At 44.3% G+C, this 18082-nt stretch overlaps 1 protein-coding gene across 4 annotated transcripts in view; it reads left to right on the top strand.

Annotated features, from left to right (window-relative positions):
• Positions 1-18082, top strand: part of OSBPL2 (oxysterol binding protein like 2) — a 100662-nt gene that overhangs the window by 20446 nt on the left and 62134 nt on the right. For all 4 annotated transcript variants that reach the window (XM_077335783.1, XM_077335786.1, XM_077335784.1 and 1 more), the window contains one exon: positions 12335-12479. In XM_077335783.1, the coding sequence (XP_077191898.1) occupies positions 12443-12479 (37 nt within the window). In that variant the 5' untranslated portion in view covers positions 12335-12442. The remainder of the gene's footprint in view (positions 1-12334; positions 12480-18082) is intronic.

An 18082-nucleotide genomic window follows, 5' to 3' on the forward strand; every position in this document is an offset into this window, starting at 1 on the left:
GGCAGTGTGATGCAGCGGTAAAAAAGGCAAATGCCATTTTGGGCTGTATCAACAGAGGCATCACATCAAAATCACAAGATGTCATAGTCCCATTGTATACGGCACTGGTCAGACCACACCTGGAGTACTGTGTGCAGTTCTGGAGGCCTCACTTCAAGAAGGACATCGATAAAATTGAAAGGGTACAGAGGAGAGCGACGAAGATGATCTGGGGCCAAGGGACCAAGCCCTATGAAGATAGGTTGAGGGACTTGGGAATGTTCAGCCTGGAGAAAAGGAGGTTGAGAGGGGACATGATAGCCCTCTTTAAGTATTTGAAAGGTTGTCACTTGGAGGAGGGCAGGATGCTGTTTCTGCTGGCTGCAGAGGAAAGGACACGTAGTAATGGGTTTAAACTTCAAGTACAACGATATAGGCTAGATATCAGGAAAAAGTTTTTCTCAGTCAGAGTCGTTCAGCAGTGGAATAGGCTGCCTAAGGAGGTGGTGAGTGCCCCCTCACTGGAAGTCTTCAAGCAAAGGTTGGATACACACTTTTCTTGGATGCTTTAGGATGCTTAGGGCTAATCCTGCGTTGAGCAGGGGGTTGGACTAGATGGCCTGTATGGCCCCTTCCAACTCTATGATTCTATGATTCTATGATTCTATTCCACTGCTGAACTACTCTGACTGTGAAATTTTTTTTCCTGATATCTAGCCTATCTCGTTGTACTTGAAGTTTAAACCCATTACTACGTGTCCTCTCCTCTGCAGCCAACAGAAACAGCATCCTGTCCTCCTCCAAGTGACAACCTTTCAAATACTTAAAGAGGGCTTTCATGTCCCCTCTCAACCTCCTTTTCTCCAGGCTGAATATTCCCAAGTCCCCCAACCTATCTTCATAGGGCTTGGTCCCTTGGCCCCAGATCATCTTTGTCGCTCTTCTTTGTACCCTTTCAATTTTATCTACGTCCTTCTTGAAGTGAGGCCTCCAGAACTGCACACAGTACTCCAGGTGTGGTCTGACCAGTGCCGTATACAATGGGACTATGACATCTTGTGATTTTGATGTGATGCCCCTGTTGATACAGCCCAAAATGGCATTTGCCTTTTTTACCGCTGCATCACACTGCCTGCTCATGTTTAGTTTACTATCCACAAGTACCCCAAGGTCTCGTTCACACACAGTGTTACCTAGAAGCGTATCCCCCATCCAGTAGGCATGCTTTTCATTTTTCTGACCCAGATGCAGAACTTTACACTTATCTTTATTAAATTGCATCTTGTTCTCATTTGCCCATTTTTTGATTCTTCACACCTCTTCTCGCGAAGCCAGCTGGGAGGCTGGTCACACTTCTCTCAGAGCTCTCTCAGCCCCAACTTCCTCACCTCCCTAGCTGATGTGGGGACAGGAAGGGAAGGTGATTGTAAGCTGCTTTGATGCTCCTTTGGTTAGAGAAAAGCAGAATATAAATACTAACTCCTAGTCCTCCTTCTGAAGGAGAGGACACTTAATGACCAGAAAGTGGTTTGTACAATCTAAGTATTTTACAAGCAAATTGTTTTGTTCTGCCAGTAATCCATGTTCTTGTTTCATCATTTGCCTGCAACTTTGTTTGAATATAGCTGTGTGGTTTGTTGCAGAAGTAAAGTTGCTTTTTTAAAACATTAATAATATGTACATTAAATGTTGATATCAAGTTTAGGTACATTTTTTTAAAGAATATTCCGCAAGCTCTGGTTTGGAGAATAATATCTCCGCATAGGGCTTTGTGACATTAGGAAAGTTTGTTTTTATCCGGAATTAATGTCCGCAAGTCACATGATATGATACAAACTTGGAGTCTTGTTTTGAATCAACAAAAATAGAGTCCAATAGCACCTTTGAGATGAACAAAGATTTATTCAAGGCGTGAGCTTTCAAAAGCTCACAGCTTGAATAAGTCTTTGTTGGTCTTAAAGGTTCCATTGGACTCTATTTTTGTTGTGCTACTTCAGACCAACATGGCTACCCACTTGATTTTAATCATAGAATCATAGAATCATAGAGTTGGAAGGGGCCATACAGGCCATCTAGTCCAACCCCCTGCTCAACGCAGGATCAGCCCAAAGCATCCTAAAGCATCCAAGAAAAGTGTGTATCCAACCTTGGCTTGAAGACTGCCAGTGACTATCAGATTTGACTACGTTGAAAATCAGTTAAAATATCAGGTTCTAATATCTTGTACATCTGTTTATTCTATATTTCTGTGTAATATTAATAATGCAATATGTAGAAAGTAAGTCTTCACACAACCCATCCAGCACTATATTATAAAGCTTAGGTATTCTTTTTCTACATTGTTTGCTGGCTCCTAGTTCTGGCTGGGTAATGCTTTTTCAATGATAGCTCAATATGGATTGAACTATAGATGGAAATTTCTGTCTCAGACTTACTTGGACCGAGTACGGTACAAATTTACTCAGTCAAAACAACCCTTCTTGACAAATTACATTCTGTTTACACTAGCCAAACTGCTGGTGTTAGCTTTTGTTTCTACTGACACAAAAATGACATCTTGGAGAGAGCCTTTATTTGCTCTCTGGCTTTGTTTCGTTTTGCAGAGAGGCATGTTGGGACTCTGATTCAGTACGAAGTTCTTATTTGTGGGCTGCTTGGAGTAAGGATACAAAAACTGCTATAGCATTACTTGGACATTTGTGGCTCATGCAAGTCCACCGGTCTTGTTGCATGTTATACAAGGTCCAAAGAATGTTTTTCATATAGTAAGGAGAGCCAGCTTGGTATAGTGGTTAGGAGTGCAGACTTCTAATCTGGCAAACTGGGTTTAATTCCCTGACCCCCCCCCCCCCCATGTGCAATCAGCTGGGTGACCTTGGGCTCGCCACAGTCCTGAGAAAGCTGTTCTGACTAAGCAGTAATATCAGGGCTCTCTCAGCCTCACCCACCTCACAGGGTGTCTGTTGTGGGGAGAGGAAAGGGAAGGCAAATGTAAGCCGCTTTGAGACTCCTTTGGGTAGAGAAAAGTGGCATATAAGAACCAACTCTTCTTCTTCAGTCATATCAGGGCTCTCTCAGCCTCCCGTCCCTCACAGGGTGTCTGTTGTGGGGAGAGGAAAGGAAAGGTGATTGGACCCTGCTTTGAGACTCCTTTGGGTAGAGAAAACTTGCAGATCCATTACAAGGTTCAGATTGATCAGAATTCAGCAGGATCGACAACGGAAAGTAATATGTTCTCTGGTTGTTAAGTTTACACTAAGGAAGTTCAGGGTTACTATACAGATGCAGGTAGTGGCAAACCATGTCTGTTCTTTGACTTCTATTTCAGTTTGCTGTGACACATCAATATAGCTATCCTGTTGAAATCAGCTCCAAGGGGTTTAATTTTCTCTGATCTTTAGGGGTTAAGATGGTGGGCAGTGATATGGAAAGTGCTTGGTTGTTGTTTTGCTGAGTGGCCTAGGAACAAATAACCCCATCTTAGGTTCCCTTGAAAATCCATCCTGGATCGCCATAAGTTTGCTGCGGCTTGATGCTACTCTCTGCCACCAGGGCTGATACAGTGGGGTCCTTGCTATAAACCACAGTGGATTTCCATGAGTAGGATGTTTGGTTTCTGAAGGGTATTTAGACAATTGTTAGCAGATGGGAGAACTTAAGACAGGGGTAGTCAACCTGTGGTCCTCCAGATGTCCATGGACTACAGTTCCCATTGTAGTCCATGGACATCTGGAGGACCACAGGTTGACTACTCCTGCCCTAAGACATGCAGGGCTCTGTAAAGTAGGTCTGTTTTGGTTGTAAAGCAGCACCTTTGGTTGCAGGTAGTCCAGTCCACAGGCTTGGCTCAGGCCCTTTAATCTGTGCTGACTGACAAGAATGACAAACACTGTAAATATGCAGTTGTTAGCATTTGTCCATGTGGAATTTAGTGAATAAGAACTCAAACAGTTGGCTGATAGGCTAGTATTTGTTTTGAAAGGTGTGTAGAGATGTCTGCATCCATCGACAACCTACGCAAGCATGCATGGACTGAATTAGCATCTAGAAGCAAGACCATGTGGGATATTCATGTGTACTTCTTAGTGTGAAGCTCTGTGCCCAGAATGTTGAGGCTTATCTTATCTGAATAAATGTTAAAGCATTGTTGCAGAGAAATGCAAACCAGCCCACAAAGTTTGGTTTTGCCACCTGTGCTGACCAGTATGTTACATAATGGTTTGATTGGTTTCCTGGAAGGCATTTGTCCTTTTCAGCCCTGAAGTCTTTGGTACAGGTTTCTTGATAGCCTTGGGATGGTTTCCTGAATTCATGGGAGTTCCTTATTTTTAATATATTTTTAAAATTTGTTAAACGTTTATCAAGTGATATGACCATACATAGTCATGTCGACCCACCTGTCCCCACCGAACGGCCAGTGATGTGCTTGGAGGCTGTGGGAAAGGCAGGGCATGTACACATCTCTGCGTCCCAATCATATTCTGCACGACTGTGCCATTTCTGGGTTTTCTTGAAGTCTGAAGAATGTTGCAGGGGTTTCTGAATGGTAAAATACTTGAAAAAGGCTGCTGTAGGATAATCTGAGTCAGCAAGCATGTGTAACGTTAACAACCGTAGAACATATTACTTTAAAGAACCCACTGTGTGGCTTTTTTGGTGTACTAAAGTGTTGTTTCCCATTGACAACTTCTCAGTAGTTTGGGTATAATTCTTCTCTTTTGATAAAGCAAACTTCCATTGTGGGATGAGTTCAGGAAATGTTATTCAAATCAATAGATATGTTGAAAGCAACCTTTAGTGCCTTGTAATTACGGAATACATTTTCTATTCTGAGTCTTTGTAAATAACTAAAAAACCTCAGGTTTCAATTGTGCATCCTTGAAGCCCGATTACGGTTTTGGGAGGCACAATAGGATGCTAGGAGGGGGGGCGGGTAGTTGGTCATTATGTACTAAAATTATTTTCATTACTTAGGATCCGTGCCTTTGTTAGCATATAACATTTGGCATATTTATGAGATTTGAAAGGATAAATACATTGTTCAAACGAAATATATTTTGTTCAAGGATGATTGCTAATCTATATCCAGTACTAGAGAACTGAGGAAAACGACTGCATGGTTTTGTAATCTCAGAATTAGGACGAAATGGACATTTTATAGTAAACAAATATGGTTTTATTCTTTGGACTTAAGCATTTTTCATGTAGTCATAGTATTAGGGATCAGTAGATTTGGATATTGAATTAGTACCTGGCCAAAACTATTGTTTTAAGAGTTATTCTTTGTTCAAGGACATAGAGCTGCCCACTTCCATAGAATTATAGAATCATAGAGTTGGAAGGGACCTCCTGGGTCATCTAATCCAACCCCCTGCACTATGCAGGACACTCACATCCCAATCGTTCATCTACTGTAACTTGCCACCCCCTTGAACCTTCACAGAACCTTCACTTCCAATAGCACAAATTGAAATATTTTATTACCTTGCACAACTAGTTTAAGAATCTTTATTTCAAGAAGGGTATTTACGCTGCTAAGTAGCTCTTGGGCATTTTGGTATTTATAACATCTTGGTCAACCAGTTTGGTTTTATCAGTGCACCTAAAACTGCCGGATTATTCAAAGAGGACAGAAAAGGTTGGTAAATAAAGCAATAATAAGGTCATTATTTTTCATCTTGTGCATGCAAAAACTGCAAGTTGTTTATTTTTATTTATTTATTTATATTTATATACCGCCCTCCCCAAAGGCTCAGGGTGGTTTACAGGAAATAGGAAAAAGATACAGATAGAATATGGTAACATCAGGTGATAACAACAATAACATTATAATAACAACAACATTAACATGATAATAACATGATAGAATAGGAGTGGAATAGGTTGCCTAAGGAGATGGTGAGCTCCCCCTCACTGGCAGTCTTCAAGCAAAGGTTGGATGCACACTTTTCTTGGATGCTTTAGGATGCTTAGGGCTGATCCTGCGTTGAGCAGGGGGTTGGACTAGATGGCCTGTGTGGCCCCTTCCAACTCTATGATTCTATGAATAACATGAGAGAATAACGGAACTGCAAGGAGCGTCAGCTCAACTTTTACTGAAACCCAGTGGGATTGTGTAAATTCACAGCAGTCATAGTAGGAGGGGGGAGGCTTGGGGGCCAATTGGTAGCAATGGCATTTAATGTTAATGACATTAAAATTGTGAAAGACTATTCTAAGTAATAGCGCGTTTTCACTGGCAGCAGGTGACGGAGTTGCATTGGTGTTGAGAAACACAGGATTTAAACTTTTTTTTTCCTGTGCTGATTCACTGATTTGAGATCATTTCCCTGGAGCTGATGTTAGCTACTGGAAGGGAGACCTGTGACGTGGACTACCATTGCTTAGCAGTTGCATGTTCCACTTAGTGTGCAGGTGATTCGTGTCCCTGTTCTGCTGAACCAAAGTAAGCCAATTACACCTTTTAGGTTATGTGAGCAGCTGTCGTTTGAGAGATAATTTCACATCCTTTGGTAATTAATTTTCTGCTCTGGTGTTTGCTTAAGAGGCACGGCTTTCAGTGGTCATGTGGGGAGGCGACACTGAGCCTACATCAATGGAGCATATTAGTAGGCATCGCTGAAAATCTTGCCTATTTTATCTGTTAATGCTTACGGAATTATCACCGCAAAGCTGTCTTTTAAGTCATGCAAATGTTAAATTAATCGTGCTTCTCTTGGAACTCTGATAGAAGAAGCTTCTTATACCCCACTTTCCTCTACCTTAAAGAGACTCAAAGCAGCTTACAAATGCTGAGAGGTTTCTGAGAGAACTGTGACTGGCCCAAGGTCACCCAGCAGGCTTCCTGTGAAGGAGGATTGGGGGAATCAAACTGGGTTCTCCAGTTTAGAGTCCAGTGCTCTTAAGCACTACACCATACTGCCTCATACATCCTGAATGATGCAGTACCGAATTTTTAATAGAAACTGTGTTAATTAAATCAGCAATTTTCAGACGAACCTGTCTGACCCTGAGAAATATGAGACCTTGAGTTCAACCACATCTCCTACGCTGTATGTGTGCCCTGTAGCATCATCGATAATATAAAAAATTGAGGGCCTTAGAGCAGTGGTCCCCAACCTTTTTATCACCGGGGACCACTCAGCGCTTGACAATTTTACTGAGGCCCGCTGGGGGGGGGGGTAGTTTACTCCTCTACTCTCAACCACTGCCCTAACGCTCTCTGATCGCTATGGTCATGTTTAAACATCCTTTCAAAATAAGATACAGACACGCCACAACAATGAACATAAATAAAATTTTATTTTCATGAAATTTTAACTCATGACAATGACAAATCAATGGGAACCCTGAGCTTGTTTCTCTGCAACGAGATAGTCCCATCTGGGAGTGATGGGAGACAATGACACCCGAAGTGTGTTGTAAAGGGCCGGGGGGGGGGTGAAGTAAAGGGCCGGGGGGGGGGGAAGAAGGCATCCTTCGCAGCCCACCTCCAATTAGTTGATGGACCACATGTGGTCTGCAGCCCAAAGGTTGGGGATCGCTACCTTAGAGGAATCATGGGGTGGGGGGTGGGAACAATTTGAAAATCTATTTCTACCCTTCAGAATCTCCTCCTAAAGCATTTGTTGTGATGTCAGAATCTTGGGAGTAGAGGATAGGATATCCCTTCCTTGTTTCTTTGATTGAATCTCAGTGGCTCATTTCTTGGTTTGGATCCAGTGCAGATTTTCTGCAGATGGAGAGGGAGGTAACTTTGCTGATCCCCCCACCCCTTCAGCTGCATCCCAGAACCCCATCCTGGGTTTGTGCTGTTCCCCAGAAATAACATTCCAGAATCTCTGACAAGCCTGGCCTGGAGGAAATTTGCCTCCTGCCCCCAAAGTGTCGATTGGCATTTCCCTGGGCATGCACGAAAGGGCCACAAGAGTCAAGCATGGACACAATCCCTCCTGCCCACCCATTTACAATCTGCCTAAGTTCACAGATTCAGCAGTTCTGTCAGATGGCTATCTAGCCTCTGCTTAAAAACCTCCAAGGTGGGAGAACCCACCACCTCTTGGAAAGCTGGAATTGGCCTGCCAGTGACCTTATCAGTTTCTAGTATCCTAGGCGGGTGGATCAGGGTTGAGGAATGCGTGCTGTGATTGGATCGTTATTTTTTAGTAAGTACATTTTTACCACACCTTCCTGCCTAGGAGCTCAGAGCAACATACATGGTTCTCCCCCTTCATTTTATCTTCTCAACCATGAATGGGAGGCAGATTGCACTGAGAAAGTATGGCTGGCCCAAGGTCACCCAGTGAGTTTCCTGGCAGAACAGGGAGGGTACCAGTTAAGGATGCTACTTATGTTTGTGTGCATGCTCAGATGCTCCTCTCAAGTGTCCTGAAGGAAAGCAATCCGTTCTCTTCCTCCAATCCTAATGAGTAGAATTTTTTTATTTTTATTTATTTATTTATAATTTGATTTCTATCCCACCCCTCCCGACAAGTCGGCTCCAGGTGGCTCACAACACTGATTAAAACCATAGCAATAAAACCCCATAAAAATCCCGTAACAATACAGTACAGACGGCAATCTCTTATTCAGTACAACTAATCCCGTCCCTCCCTTTATCTCCTACCTCCCCCTTCAACCGGAGGGTCAATTGTCTTCCATTGGGATTGAGGCATCAATAGAGGAGGGATCCTCTGATGGATTCCACCCTGGCCTCAACCTGGCGGAAGAGCTCTGTCTTGCATGCCATGCGGAAAGTTGGTAACTCCTTTCCTTTTCCCAATGAATTGGCTGTCATGAATGATTTGGCAATGAATTGGCTGTCATTGAAGCATTTGTGCCATTCTTGCCTGAATACCCTTAGCAGCAACTCCTACCCAAGTCTGCTTTCTAAAATGCTTGGGGCCAGCGTTTAAGGCCAGTGGCCAAGAGGGAACTATTAAAACAATTTTTGTTCAGGTGTGCATGTGCAAGAATGGCCAGTTTGCTTTGAGTTGCTTGTCTATGCTGGCAACTGCTTGCATATTCTGTGAAGGTTCAAGGGGGTGGCAGGTGACAGGGGATGACCGATAGGGTTGTGAGTGTCCTGCAAAGTACAGGGGTTGGACTAGATGACCCAGGAGGTCCCTTCCAACTCTATGATTCCTTCCTTCCTTCCTTCCTTCCTTCCTTCCTTCCTTCCTTCCTTCCTTCCTTCCTTCCTTCCTTCCTTCCTTCCTTCCTTCCTTCCTTCCTTCCTTCCTTCCTTCCTTCCTTCCTTCCTTCCTTCTTCTGACAGTTAGAGTGGTTTCTCAGTAGAACAGGCTTCCTTGGGATGTGGTGGGTTCTCCATCTTTGGGAATTTTTAAACAGAGGCTGGATAGCCATCTGATGGAGAGGCTGATTCTGTGACGGTTCAAGGGGGTGGCAGATTACCGTGGATGAGCAATAGGGTTGTGAGTGTCCTGCATGGTGCAGGGGGTTGGGCTGGATGACACAGGAGGTTGCTTCCAACTCTATGATTCTATCAAGTAACCCTCCTTAAAGAAATCATCTCTATTTTTACTGGTTTATATAATCCTGTTCTGCCCTCGCCTTAACTTGCCCCACAATACTCAAGCACGTATGGCGAGCAGCCTGTTTCTATTTTATTTGGGCCTCTGTGGTGCGTGCATCTCCAGAGAAACGCAAGCAAGTTTGCAGAAGCTTAGGGCTGCAGGTTATGTCTTTCCCAGAGACATCTCCAGGCTGGGTGGAGAGGCATATTCTGAAGTTCTGCATTTCCTAACTGGGCTTAGGTCCAATTCAGATTCAGACTATGCCACTCCAATATTCAATAATTAACATTTATTAACCCCAGGCTCTTAGCCAACTGACTCATACAACAGTAAAATAACAGTAAAACGATACATAAACAGTACATCAATCCTTTCCTCGTCCCAATACCCTTAAAACTCAATAGTCTTCATCAGACCAGTACCTGGGAGGGCGGGTAGGCAGAAGAATAGAGGAGGGGCCCGAAGATCTTCCTTGGCTTGGCATCAACCGAATGCCTGGTGGACAGGGCCCTTGGCTCTTCTTGGAGCTCATTCCACTCTTAACACCTACCTGGGAATATGGCAAGGGGGGGGCTGTATGTGTGTGTGTGTGTGTGGTGGGATGGAGTGACGCTTTTACGCGTTAGTTAAGTTGTAATTGTATGTAGATTTCTGTAATTTTAACCTCTATATTTAAAAATTGTTGTTAGCCAACGCAAATTCAGAGAGAGTGGCTTGGATTGCCAGCCCTGTTGCCGTTTTAGTGGCCCAACCTGACCCTGGGATGTTTGGTAATCTTTGTCCTTTTGGCAGCTACATGTGTATTAATGAGCTATCTGTCCCACATAATATATTTCTGGTAAGGGCTTGGAGGAGGTGTGTGTCTCATGGCTTAAGTGACACTCAGCGCTTAACACCAACTCAGGGGGCTGTCCCGCCCCTGAGTGCCTCCTCCTCCTCCCACTTCCCTCCGAGGCTCGGAGGCTGCAGATCCCTGCCGTGTGAGAGCTGCCCCTGCCTGTGAGTTCACCTAACAGCTGCCTGAGCCTTTCCAAGAGTTCTCTCCCCCCCCCCCCAAATCTGGTGTCTGTTTTATTCCTGAATGCAACGGGCTTGGCCCCTAGTTTATTACATTTCCTCAGTTAGGCCCGACCTGACCCCAAGATGTTTGGTGCTCTTTGTCCTTTTGGCACCTGCATGTGTATTGATGAGCTATTTATTATATTTCCTCAGTTAGGCAAGTGGTGACTCCCCCCCCCCCCCAAGCTGTTCTAGGTCAGGAAAATAGGGTGAACATACAAAAACACACAAGGCTGATTTTCACTGATCGATCCATCAGAGACAGTATTGTTTATGGGGATTGGCTGTGGCTTTCCAGGAACTCCGGCAGAGGGTTTTCATGTCATCAACTGCCTGCCCCTTTAAATGGGAGATGCCAGGGACCGAACCTGGGACCTTCCGCATGCAAATCTGCAGCTCTTCCGCAGTGCCACAGCCCTTCCTGTGGATAGGGGAGGCCTAGACTCCTCACCACAATCCATAGTCCTGATCTGTGGCAGGGCGTTATCAAAACGGGCAAGACGGAATAATAGAATTAGAGCTGCTGGTGATTTATAGATGCAGCAGAAGGTTTTTATACCCCTTTTCTCTGCCTCAAAGCAGCTTACAATTACCTTCCCATCCTCTCCCCACTACAGCCACCTTGTGTGGTAGGTGGGGCTGAGAGAGCTCTGAGAGAACTGTGACTGGCCCAAGGTCATCCAGCAGCCTTCATGTGGAGGGGGTGGGAATCAACGCTGGCTCTCCAGATTAGCATTTATCACTCTTAACCACTCTGTTATTCTGGCTCTCTGGGAAACAGTCAGCATGCCTCTCTACCCAACACGGGGAACTCCCCAGAGGAGAATGTAAGCTCAAGTTAGGTGTTTAAGATGATATTGTGTGCGGAAGCATGTTTGGCTTAACATCAGCATTGAAACGCTTTTGCAAATGATGTTAATAATTAAAATTGGATTAAGAATACGTTTTAAATTTGCAGACAATGCACGGATCCTTTGACCAATTGTAAAATAAGAACTATAGGACGGATTGCGTTTCATAATTTGGGATAATCACCGAAAAGTCCCTATAAAAACAGGGGAGCGGCAGCTACAGGAACATAACAAGCAAAGGGAAGTTCAAAGAAATTCCTCTGCCTTGACAAACCAGTTGTCTGTTCAGGTTGCCCTATTCTCCCTTTTGGAGGATTCCGTATGATATGTGGAAGGATTTGGCATTTCCCAGATGAATATTGTCTTCCCTTCAGAATAACAGACAAGAGGCTGTGTAAAACTCCTGGCTTTGGTTCAAGGAAGCAAACACTGAGAAACTGTGTTGAAGTACGTTATACTGAGGGTATGGATTTAGTCAGCTGTAGCTTTTTCAAGGCCTGCCGAAAGTTGCTGCGTTCTGAGAGCTTGCAGAGTGGTCTAGGAGGAGATTTTGAAAGATGGAATTGGATTTCCAAATTGCTCTCCTCCCTTAACTGTAGGCCGTCAAACATCAGCCCTCTGTGGATTATATTCAAGCTGTTCTCTGGAGCCGCCAATACAACCATTTTCATTGCATGTGTGCATGTACTTTTGTCTTGTTGCGATTCTCCCGTTAGCTGCAAGTACAAAGCATCTTAAAAATGTATTTAGTAAGCAATTTAGTAAGCAATTCAGTTCCTCCACTCTTGATGAGAAATGTCATTGTCTGCTTAGCAGTCACTTGGTGAGAAATGCTGAATGTGGGTTTTTAAATGATTGTCCCAGGTATATAAACGAGAAATATATATATATATTTTACTCTCCAAACAGATCACTGGGGGAAAATATTTTTATGAAAAAGGTCTACCACATCAAGAGCAGCTATGCATTAGAGGCGAGTAACCTGCTTGGGCAGAGAAACAAACTACTATTTAAAGGATGAATAGCGAAGAGGAATTCTATGATGCCGTTACAGGTGAGTAAGGAAATGCATAAAAGCAGGTGTTGCGTGGAAAGAACCAGAAGGACATGTTTCTGCCATGACTAGTAATCTGTGACTTTTATGTATATGGAAATAATTCTGTGCATGGGAATTCCTTCTGTTTTTGAGCTAAGAGATGGTATCAGGATCTGCGTTTCTTCACTGTTTTATGACACTTGTGAAGTTTGTCTCCACTTGAGCAAAACTCATCTCCTGCTCAAACAGCCCTTCCATGTATTACAAGGTGAATGACACATCTGTTTTACTGTATGCAAGTATGAGGCTCTGAGATTGGGCTTCCTAGTGTGCATGCCTGTGCACGTGGAGACACATGAATACATGAACATTTGAAGTGGGGGATGGAACCCGTTACATTGGTGTGTAAAATGAACAGGTTTTATCTTTTTATTCCCGTTACATGGAATTTAATAATCCCAACAATATAACAATGAAATTTACACCAACAAATTCCCACATTAAGCTCTTTTTACAACGGGCTTTATGTGTTAATTAAAAGGCTTGTATTCTCACTGTTTTTCTGCTAGCTGATTTCAAAACATCTGTGTCACCAGAGCGCAGTCTTTGCTGTGCTTATATCATAGAATCATAGAGTTGGAAGGGGCCATACAGGCCATCTAGTCCAACACCCTGCTCAACGCAGGATCAGCCCTAAGCATCCTAAAGCATCCAAGAGCATCCATATCATCCATTGACCTTGCTAGTCTATTAGCCAAAGGGTCCATAGCCCCAGTTTAAATCAGTGTATGGATGGGGTTCAGATTCCCAAATAATTCTGCGCCTTTAATAATGAATGCCCTAATGAATTATAATAGGAAATATCTTTCTGTATTAGTCCGGCAGCACACCTACCAAAACACTCTTTAGCATTATGACTTGCAGCATTTTGTTGTGAGGTCATAAAAAGTGCTGGTGGGAGCACTCCTCCTGAGGATGAACGGAAATTTCCTGCAAGCAACAAAGGATGCTCACATTATTTTCAAACTTCTCCTGATTTTTCTTTCTTTCTACAAAAACAGAACTGGGTCATATTGGCAACTGCATAACTGAGTAGGGTGGGGACTCATAAAAGTAACTTTAGTGTTGAAATAAGAGAGTTTGAAGGTATTTGGATAAAGGGAAGGGGGAAGGGAGGAACTGGAAAAACGGGAAGAACTAGGTGGAAATGCTGCCAAGATGCGGAATTGGACAATTAGGAACTTGCTGTCAAATAATCCTTATTTGCTTGTTCTAGTCTAATGCTTACCACTAAGGAAAGTCCAAAGGGGTTGATTTAGTGAATTAGAAACCGTTTGGTTGCTGCTACCAGAAAATTACTTTTGAAAAGAAAAAGTATACAGTATTTGCTGGCGTATAAGACTACTTTCCCCCCCTGAAAAACATGCCTCCAAGTGGGGGGGTCGTCCTATATGCCGGGTGCACTTCAGTTGGGATAGACATAGCTGCCTACAGTGGCCCATAGTACTGTAACGTAATGTAACAACTCTATATTTTGAGTGGAAATGTTGGAGGGTCGTCTTATACGCCCAGTCGTCTTACACGCCGGCAAATACGGTAGGTATAAAAAGCTCCTATACTTACGCCTATACTATACTCTATTTAAGAAAGTTTTAGAGTGTATCTCTGTTAGTCTACAGGAAACAGGCAAGATTTGAAAGCTTTTTTCTGACGCGCATGAGATACACTCTCAGCGCAGAATTATATAATAGCGAAGAGTGGTAAGCCTAGGCATATGCCATAGGAGGTGGTCTCCAAAAGTCTAAGATTTACATACATTGGTTGGAGCGATAATTTACAGATCCCATTCAACCACTCAGCTACACTTTATAATGAGTTTAGACAGGTTATATAGAGCAGGGGTCCCCAACCCCCGGTCTGCGGCCCGGTACCGGGCCGCAAAGGCCATCATACCGGGCCGCCAGCGGCCGCGCCTGCCTCCCCACCCTGCAGCGAGAGGGGGGGAAAGAGGCCGGCGTGGCAGCCGGCGTGGCAGCCGGCGCGCCAGCGATGCAAACGCGCACGCGCGGAACTGCCGTGCATGCGCGTTTGCACCCCCTGGTGGCCAAAACGCGCATGCACAGCAATTGGGCATGCGCGTTTATGAGCAACTGCAGCAGCCGGGCCGCTGGCTCTCCCCCACCCCCGGAGGCCGTCCCCGACCAGAAGAAGGTTGGGGACCGCTAATATAGAGTGTATTGTTACAATTCTGACCATTGAGGAAGACCCAGTAGGGTCAAAACATGTTTGGTCTTACGTGCTGTTAGTTCTGTATAGTTTTTAATTGTGCACTATAATAAATAATTACCATTTTTACATTATTTTATTGTACAGCTCAACTTCTGAGTTCCTACCTGTAAAGGTTGGGTTGTGTTCCTTTTTTGGTTTTTGTTTTGCAAGATTCGAGTAGTGCCTTAGAGAGACCAAGAGAATTTCAGAATTTTATTTAATGCAACATTTAGCCAGAACACAATCCACATGAGTAGATTACCAACAGCATCAAGAGATCAACAAGATTTCTAGGGCATGAACTTTCCAGAGTCAAAGGGAGCTTTGATCCGTGAATGCTCAACCCCACCAAAATCTTGTTTAATTATATAGTCTTTGTCCTTTTGGCATCAATTGGTCTCCTAACCCTAATCAGGGAGCTCACTTGATGGAGCCCTCCAGAAGATGATGCCATTTCACTTCTGCTTCCCCTCTCTCACCTGGTTGCACAACCGAACACAGGTTGTCACTATTAACCGATTACCACATTCTTGAGTCTGGCCTTGGGAAAGACAAGGATAATGCTGTCAGGAAGGCCCAAGTGCAAGCTGGAGCAGGCATGGTAATGTTCACGTTAAGGGAATCAGAGTGCTTTGCCTCCCAGGCATTCTCAGGAATTGCCGCTTCTCTTTTTAACCTTTATTTGACTTGATGTTGAACAAAGTTTGAGTCCAGTGGCTCCCTTAAACTCCACAAGGTTGTATTGAAGAAGAAGAAGAAGAGTTGGTTCTTATATGCCGCTTTTCCCTACCCGAAGGAGGCTCAAAGCGGCTTACAGTCGCCTTCCCATTCCTCTCCCCACAACAGACACCCTGTGGGGTGGGTGAGGCTGAGAGAGCCCTGATATCACTGCTCGGTCAGAACAGTTTTATCAGTGCCGTGGCGAGCCCAAGGTCACCCAGCTGGTTGCATGTGGGGGAGTGCAGAATCGAACCCGGCATGCCAGATTAGAAGTCCGCACTCCTAACCACTACACCAAACTGACTCATAACCCATTTGTACGGGGACATAACCCAGGTTTTTAGATTCCAGTGGGTAGCCGTGTTGATCTGAAGCAGCAGAACCAAGTTCGAGTCCAGTGGCACCTTTAAGACCAACAAATTTTCATATGCAAGCATACCTGGTCAGCATGCAAGAAGTTCCCTACAGGATCAGATTGATTAATCCCAGTTAGTCCATCTAGTTCAGCGTGTTGCCTCACCCAGGCCAAGGCTTTCCCTTGAAGTTTCCTCCTAGGTTTATTGCCTCTGAATGAATATAGAAGTTTTCCTTAGTTATCATGGTTAATAGCCACTGATGGACATGTCCTCCATGAATTCGCCCAGTCCCCCCTTTTTAAATCTGTCTGTGGCTGTGGCTGTCACTGCATCCTGCAGCAGCAAATTTTATTTGCATGTCCGGTAAAGTATTCCCATTTGTGGGTCCTGAATCTACCACCCATCAATTGAATTCCCAATCTGTGGATCCCTCCCTGCCTTCTACAAGCTGGGGTCCTCCAGGCTAATACTGCCTAGGGCCATCTATGAAAAAACAGACACTGGGAGCAGAAGAGCAGCAGATCCACGAGGGAGTTAGGACATTGACTATGCCGTGATCGACTGTAAAGGGTTTTTTATGAGGTTTATATTTTATACATTTTTATTGGTATCTATATTTTGTAATATAGACTGCTCCTTAGAAGGCCAGATCCTGAAGATGAAACTTAAATACTTTGCTCACGTTAACTTAAATACTTTGCTCATGAGAAGGAAGGACTCCCTGGAGAAGAGCCTAATGCTGGGAGAGATTAAGGGCAAAAGAAGAAGGGGACGACAGAGAATGAGGTGGCTGGATGGAGTCACTGAAGCAGTCGGTGAGAGCTTCAATGGACTCCGGGGAATGGTAGAGGACAGGAAGACCTGGAGGATCATTGTCCATGGGGTCGCGATGGGTCAGACACGACTTCGCACCTAACAACAACAACAGTATTTTGTAAACCGCCAAGAATGGTGGTCTATAAATATATAATAAATAAATAAATAATTGGGCGACCCAAGTTTTAGCATTATAGGTCTTTCCAATCTCTCTGCCCCGGGCATAATTTTGTAAACAGCTGTCATGTCCTTCCCACCAATAGTCATTTTTTTCTAAAATGCAAAAATCCACCCTTGTTAACGTTTCCTCATAGGAATTCAACATTCTCCCCTGGTTCTAGGACCCCATCCCTGATGGGTGGTCCTCACCGCTGTTGCTAGGGAGGCAGGACTAAAAAAAACACTTCCTCTTCCTGTCTCTCTGGTGGGACTGCCCATCTTCTCCAGTTTTTCTCCTGCCTCACAGGGAATATAATTATTTAAATAATCGTTGTGCAAAGAACTGGCCATGAAGCCTTTCAGACACACCTGAAGATATCTTTAGAAGAAGTTCACTTAAGGATAATCAGATATTTCATTATGTATTTATGTTGCATCAGAAGATAAAATGACCTGTAGAATGTTAAAGAGAACTAGGTCATAAGGGATTTGGAAACTGCCATTCAGCTGGCTTGGGAGATGCAAGCATTCTTCGGACTGCTTTCGTGAAGTCATCTTGAAATGGGATTATGCACAGAAATATGTTACATAAGCAGAGAGTTTATGAGAGCTGATAAAGCTGTTTTTTAAATTCTTGTGAACGTCAGAATACAGTCTTAATGAATTCTCAAATGCTCAGTCGAAAAAAAGGAAAGGAACAAGGACATGCATCCTACCTGCATTTTTTAAATTGAAACTGTCTTCGTTTAAAATTCATTATTATTTGTTGCTATTGATAAGGTGACTTCTTAGGAGGTGACAGGCAGTCTTGATGCACGAAGTCTTGTGTGCATTCTAAAAACATCTGGTATCGTTAGAGCAGTGGTCCCCAACCTTTTTATCACCGGGGACTGGACAACGCTTGACAATTTTACTGAGGCCCGGGGGGGGGGTGTAGTCTTTTGCTAAGGGACGTTGCCACCGCCTGAGCCTTTGCTCCGCTTGCTTTCCCCCCTGATTTCCCGCAACCTGCTAGGGGGAGCTGCCAGCAGCAGCTGCGCAGTGCCACAACGAGGGGGAGCCCCAGCCATGGAGGCCACCGGAGAGCACCAAAGGTAAGCCGGCGGCAGAGAGGCAGGGCAGCCCCCGAGGCAGCAGCTGGGGAGGACGAGGAGGAGCTGCGGCCCGGTACCAACTGATCCATGGACTGGTACCAGTTCCCGGACTGGGGGTTGGGAACCACTGCGTTAGAGTATGAGTATGCGGTGTATTTGTTGTCTCATATATACTTACTACTGGTAATTCTTTAGCTTGAACAAAGAT

The sequence above is a fragment of the Paroedura picta genome, chromosome 4 (assembly GCF_049243985.1).
Source record: "Paroedura picta isolate Pp20150507F chromosome 4, Ppicta_v3.0, whole genome shotgun sequence".
Lineage (NCBI taxonomy): Eukaryota > Metazoa > Chordata > Lepidosauria > Squamata > Gekkonidae > Paroedura > Paroedura picta.